At 50.9% G+C, this 5659-nt stretch overlaps 1 protein-coding gene across 3 annotated transcripts; it reads right to left on the bottom strand.

The window, feature by feature from the left end:
• Positions 1 to 1026: 1026 nt before the first annotated feature.
• On the bottom strand, positions 1027 to 4670 carry LOC119450476 (T-box protein 1). Of its 3 annotated transcripts, none has more exons than XM_037713933.2 (5): positions 3459 to 4668; positions 2644 to 2744; positions 2390 to 2508; positions 1308 to 1450; positions 1027 to 1155 (listed from the first exon to the last, which is right to left on the bottom strand). In XM_037713933.2, the coding sequence occupies exons 1-5, from the start codon at positions 4025 to 4027 to the stop codon at positions 1110 to 1112; spliced, it is 978 nt and encodes a 325-aa protein (XP_037569861.1). In that variant the 5' UTR covers positions 4028 to 4668; the 3' UTR covers positions 1027 to 1109. The 3 variants fall into 3 exon arrangements, 2 of the variants coding, with proteins under 2 accessions (XP_037569861.1, XP_037569862.1); XM_037713934.2 differs by having other exon boundaries at positions 1083 to 1208; positions 3459 to 4667; XR_007466442.1 differs by lacking the exon at positions 1027 to 1155 and adding an exon at positions 2069 to 2307 and having other exon boundaries at positions 1359 to 1450; positions 3459 to 4670.
• Between the last annotated feature and the right edge of the window lie 989 nt (positions 4671 to 5659).

The raw sequence follows: 5659 nt of genomic DNA, 5'->3' as shown, positions 1-5659 counted from the left end.
TAGAAGTTTAGGCAAATCCATGTATTACCCATCATTCCCGTGCTGGCTCAGCTGCCCTGCCTGCAGCTGATGGTGGTCCATCAGCTGCAGGTCCATCAACATGTGATTGTCTACATGTTGACTATGCATTGCCAGAGGGGGCTGTCAATGTGTACCTGTTGAATGGCCTCCATGACGTGCGTGTTGGTAATTTTACCTTTGAAATTCTCGTAGCAACTGCATCTTCAGCTTACAGTGTTCTGCGCAAAATAAACTTTCTGCGAAGTACGCATGGGAACTATAGGCTGTCCCGATTTATCTGCAGAGAGCGCTTTAATTATTTTTTCCCCTTTCTTTTCAGGCCGGCAACTGGCCTGCGGCATTACCATGTGGGCAGCAGGTCTATTTTTGTATTCCTCAGTAGCCACACCACCATTGCATTGTTTTAGGGGCGAAGCACCTTAGGACCGAGCCTTGTCCTCCCTCGTCGTCGTCGTCCGTAGCTCTGGTTTGCATGAAGTCCGCTAGGGGCGCTGCGGTGCACAAGGGCGTTCGTTCCCGACGCGCGCTCTCTTTCTCTCATAAGCCATGGATTATAACGGTCGCTTCTGATAACGGCGCGCCCGCTATGGATGAAAAAGCTAGAGTGGCGGCTGAACTGCAAGCGGAGTCGAGGGCTCGCAAAGCTGCTGCAGCACGGCGATGCCGGCATGCGGACCCGGAGGTGAGGGCTCGCAAAGCTGCAGCAGTACGGCAACGCCGGCAAGCAGACCCGGAGCTGAGGGCTCGCGAAGATCGCGCTTGAACCGAGCATCGGCACCACCAACCTCAGGTAGAGAACGCTTCCGGCGTTTTGCCGCCGCTTCCCGCGCTCTCGCCGCCTCTGGGTCCGCTTGCCGGCGTTTGGGGATTCACGGTTAACCGAATGATCCCCCGGTGCTTCGCCCACTCATCATATCATTCACTTCGTGGATATGCGGTCTTTTTTTGTCTTCGCTGTACTTTAAAATGTCATTAAACAAAGAAAAAAAGGAGACCTAATGGTAACCATAAACATGTTTTTATTACTGTTATTACACAAACAATGAAAGTCACAACGTTGTGAAAATAGTGCAATATATAACATTAACTTATCGCGCTTTGGTCTTGAACCCCTTGTTGCTTGGACGCGAGAGACTAGAAGCAAAAAAACAAAAATGAAATTACAGCTCTGACCGCGGTTTCATCAGCTGTAGAAGGAAAAGAGAGAAAGAAGAGGGCAGTGAAATCTTAAGTGCACCGATTTGGAAAGGAAAGAAAACAGCTGCCAAGCAAAGCACAACACCCACCTAGATTTTTTGAACTGGGTGACGGCAACAAAGTAAGCACCGACAAATTGCCGGACGACCGATGTGCTCAGGATGTGTCCGCTGTTGTCCACGATGCCAACGTTCACTTGGATGCGGTAACTGTTGTTACACTTCAGAGTGATCTGCAACACACGCAAAGGAAAGCAGTTTCTGGTGAGCTTTTAGTTTGGATTGGAGAATGTTTTAAATAATGGGTTAGTCAATAGAATACAGCCGATTCATTTGTTGCTCACTCATATGACATCTTAGAAATATGGCCTAGTGAAATGCATGCTTACTTTTTCTTTATTCATATATTATACATATTTACAAAATGAGGATCCAGCCCGCTGCCAACTTGCACGGGGTGGACTGCCCACCTGTGATAATACCTCCATTACCACAAGGTTGAACTTCATTGAGGGACCTGATAGCAACCGCAGTGCACAGCAGCATGAACGGCGTCAAGCACTTCGCGAATAAGGTCAATACAGAAGTGGCCTGACGAACCGTGTACTACCTATCCTGCGGAAGGTAAACTATAAAATAAGGTTTTTGGGGGTCACAATCTTGGCTGAGAGTGGTTCAGTTTTGGCCACCCACACACAATTTAACGTATTTGTCACGTCACGTCAAGCCTTCCGTTGATTCATGCGGTATGACAGCAAAAAGTGACCTAAATTAGTGTTTCGGTCTCTTTGGGGCATAATGTCATTTTTAAAACCACAATGACCAGAAAGGAACAAGGTAGCGACGAGTACAATAAGACCACGTGTTGCTTGCTTGCTAGGCTCGGAAGAAGTCGACTCGGGGAAGCCATCGCCGGCACGCACCAAAAGACGAGATAGGACAGCACGGTAGCAACTTGTACCACCTGCGCCGTCATGTCTTGTTGATGGCTTCCCTAAATGACGCTGGGCCAGCTTTGAACGGCCGCACACTGCGTACTTGACAACCGTACTGTCTTGCATTTTAGTGCAAAGTGTGCGCTCGTTCAAACCTGCGAAGTATAGTGGAACTTACGAACGGTAACCTAATTAGCAGGCTTGGATAAAATGGACAAGTGGCGAACGAACTCTTACCGGAGGTGGTTTCGTGGTGAAGCAGTCATTGGAGAAGAGCTTCAGCCGAGAAAACGTCAGCACCCGGCCGTTCCAAGATGAACCGGGATGCGGTGAATCCGGGTGGGAGTACTGACCAACTGCACGAGACAAGTCCAAGGACACGCCTTAGCGCTCAACCTTAGTTTAGCATAAACAGAGAAACGTAAAGAAGGACGCCCGGATTCGGGAGGTGGCGATAAGGCCGATGCCTGTAGCGTCTCGCGCGCACTGACCGCATTCACCCCCAGTGGCATCGGTGAAGCTGAGCCAGGCCGTGTACTGCAAGTCGTCCACCAAGTTGGTAAGGCGAAACGAAGGCGCTGGCTGCATGATCCTGAATGCGAAAGAGATCGTGGAGGCACGATTGTTTTTGACGAACACCGTTGTAACGGGATAGACATATATGCGCACGCGCATGCCAAAGCGAGCAGCTAAACCACGAAGAATGCGCGTGGTCAAACTGAGAAAGACATGAACTAACAGCAATAAATCTGGACCATGCATAGCTGCGTGTTCCTCGTAGCTCAATTTTGGGCTACCTGAAGCCACGAACCCCGTTGGCGGTTTAAGCAGCTCGAGCCACTGCTGAATCGGTTTAAACGGCAGAGATGTCTTCGCGAAATGAAACAGCGATTATCGTCCGCGTGATAAATGCCTAGCTAGACGTGTACGCTGTCTGCTTTGTTCAGGCCAGCAGATTCACCACGGTGTGGTATTTGAATACATGCAGCTCCTCATGCAGAAAGAACGCCAATGCGTGCTCGGAACGCTCATGCCAACAACGGAAGCCAGAACGCTGTCCTAGGATGCGGTATTGCAAAGTGTCTGAAAGCGAACCGTTACAAGATCGCCTCCGTGAACGACGGCGGGAAAGCGACGTCGGCTGTTCGTACAATTGCCATAATAGAACCCCCAAAATGCGCGACGATGCTCAGTACTTCCGAACGAAAAAAAGGTGCATGCATACGATCCACAAATTTAAAGGCCGCGCCAACATCCGTCCCGATCGAGCAGCCAACAGGGAGGGGAGCTCATACAAACCACTCGCCTGCCCTGTGTGTGGATCAGCAGTTCCATCTTGGGCAGCAGGAACTCGTGCTTGTTGACGAGTGCGACGTGGGGAACCTTGGCCGGCAGACTCGGCACGATCGGACGCTGCTGATCCGCATTCTTATTTAGAGGGAACTTGGGCCAATCGCTCCAGTCGTGAGCTTCATCCGGGTGGTCACTGGGAAGGTCCGCCGGGCGCACGACGTTCGGCTGAATATAGATGCCCATCTGCGGCTCTCTGGCTATGGCGGCGGCGCCGGCTGCGACGCTGGAGTCCAGGGGCTTTATGCTGGAGGCGGTGGGCACGTCTTCGATGTCGATGTCCTCCGACTGGGACGCTGCTCCGACCGGGTCGCTGCTTCCGCTGTCACTGCTAGAACCGCTGCTGCTGTCGCTGCTACTGCTGCCGTCGTCGTCCCCGCTGCTGCTGCCGGTGTCGTCGCTGCTGCTGCTCGACGACAGCTTGCAATCGGCCCCCAGCAGCATGGCGTAGCCGTTGTAAGCGCTCATGTGGCCGTCGTCCTCCCTGCAGAGTCCAGCGGCAGCATAACGACCCGACGACGCCATCCTCGAGGCACAAGCGGCGAAGCGCGTTGCAGCGAGCGCGACTGCAGTGGATCTGTGACTGTTCAGTAGCTGCCGTTTGCTGCGCAGTGGCTCGTTTTATAGCGTACTCGGGAAGTGTACCACTCCGGAAGGCCGGTGCATGACGTTTTGTCTGCTGCAAATGGGCGTTTCCTCGTCTTTCTCTTCTACGATTTGCTCCTTCCCCTCGAACCGCAGGAGGCCGAAAAACTTGTGTCAGAGTTTTCTTTGGTGGTCCCGATATTCGGGAGGAACATGCTGGCCCCCGTTTTCAAATCAGAGAGAATGACCGGCGCGAAACCACGCTGCAAAAGCGTTGGGCTTAAACAATTTTTTTTTTTTTTTGCAGGAACTAATAATGCACCGGAGGGTATTAATGCAAGGTTTTCGTGGCTGGTTTTCTGGCTTTCTCTTCGTCCTCTATCGCGAACTGGCTCTTTTTGGGAAGGCGCGTGGCCTCGCGGTTCTCATTTCGCAGGACACACGCGAACACAAATGCACGCGATGCGTCGAGCCACGAGTTCACGGGGGTTCGACATGCCAAGATAACGGCTCGTCGCGTATGTTTTACGTTTCTTCTGCCCTCGTCTTTCCCGCGCCTTAGCACCCAATTCAATAGGCATCGAAAGAAAAGTTAAAAAAAAAAAAAAACAGCCCAGGCGCATGGGGCGTCGTTGTCGCCCTGTTATGGTGGTTAGCCCTGTACGTGACGCAGCAGGATCGGTCAAGTTTCACGCGCAAGACCACTGCATTTTCCTTGCCGATATTACGATCTGTTCGCTTCGCAGCATGCGCAGACGCTGCTACGATTGCAACATTTGCTCTGGCTCCTGGAAAGTTCCTGCAGCATGACGTCGACAATAGCGTAGCAAAGTGTGTGCGAGAGGAGGCCAACCAGCCTTCCATCATGCAGCCAGTGGCTTAGCCAGAAATATGTTTCGGAGGTGGCAATGCACTTGAGGGGCTGGGGATCAGGAATTTTAGGGGAAGGGGGGGGGGGGGGATGCACTAGGATGCGCGTGCCTGGCGTGCCAACCCCTGGCTACGCCACTGCATGCAGCAAACCGCCTTAGATGAAAGGTATTGCGCAAACTGCAAGGTAATTTCGTCTGCAACGCGAATCATTATAGACACCAACTGACGTGTATTTTCGCATGATTTACCTTGAGGTGAAGCTTTATTGGGTGAATATATGACGACCATTTCTATCTTTTTTAAAAGTTATTTTATATTTCATCGCTTTTAGCATCCAGGAAAAACGCGAAATAACTTTTGTTCTCGCCAAAATTCTTCCTATTTCTTTTTTCTTTAACAATCCCTCGCATGTGTATACTTGTATGCCACACCCCCACTCCGATATGTTGATGATGATGATGAACCTCTGTCATGGCTCGCACCCACAAAGGGGGATAGGCCAAGAATCGGGCGGCAGTGGGTATGCTAAAGAAAATTCATATTTGAAAACAAGAAACGCAAAGTAAAAGAAAAAAAAAGCAGATGTTGCAATAACTAGATTACCATGCGCGCGAGCAGTCAGACTAACTGAAAAGGTGAAAGTGAAAAGCTGTTACAACCAGGGGGAGGTAATATTAACAAAATAATTTGGAGAAAACA

The sequence above is a fragment of the Dermacentor silvarum genome, chromosome 4, assembly GCF_013339745.2.
Source record: "Dermacentor silvarum isolate Dsil-2018 chromosome 4, BIME_Dsil_1.4, whole genome shotgun sequence".
NCBI classification, from domain to species: Eukaryota; Metazoa; Arthropoda; class Arachnida; order Ixodida; family Ixodidae; genus Dermacentor; species Dermacentor silvarum.
Note: the sequence above shows the minus strand (reverse complement) of the source record. Positions and strands in the feature narration are given on the sequence as shown.

Coding starts and splice junctions, on each gene's coding strand:
- LOC119450476 (XM_037713933.2), bottom strand. CDS start 4,027: ATGGCGTCGTCGGGTCGTTATGCTGCCGCTGGACTCTGCAGGGAGGAC. Junction 2,509..2,643: donor TGCCACTGGGGGTGAATGCG/GTCAGTGCGCGC, acceptor TGTCTCGTGCAG/TTGGTCAGTACTCCCACCCG. Junction 1,451..2,389: donor TCACCACGAAACCACCTCCG/GTAAGAGTTCGT, acceptor CGTGTGTTGCAG/ATCACTCTGAAGTGTAACAA.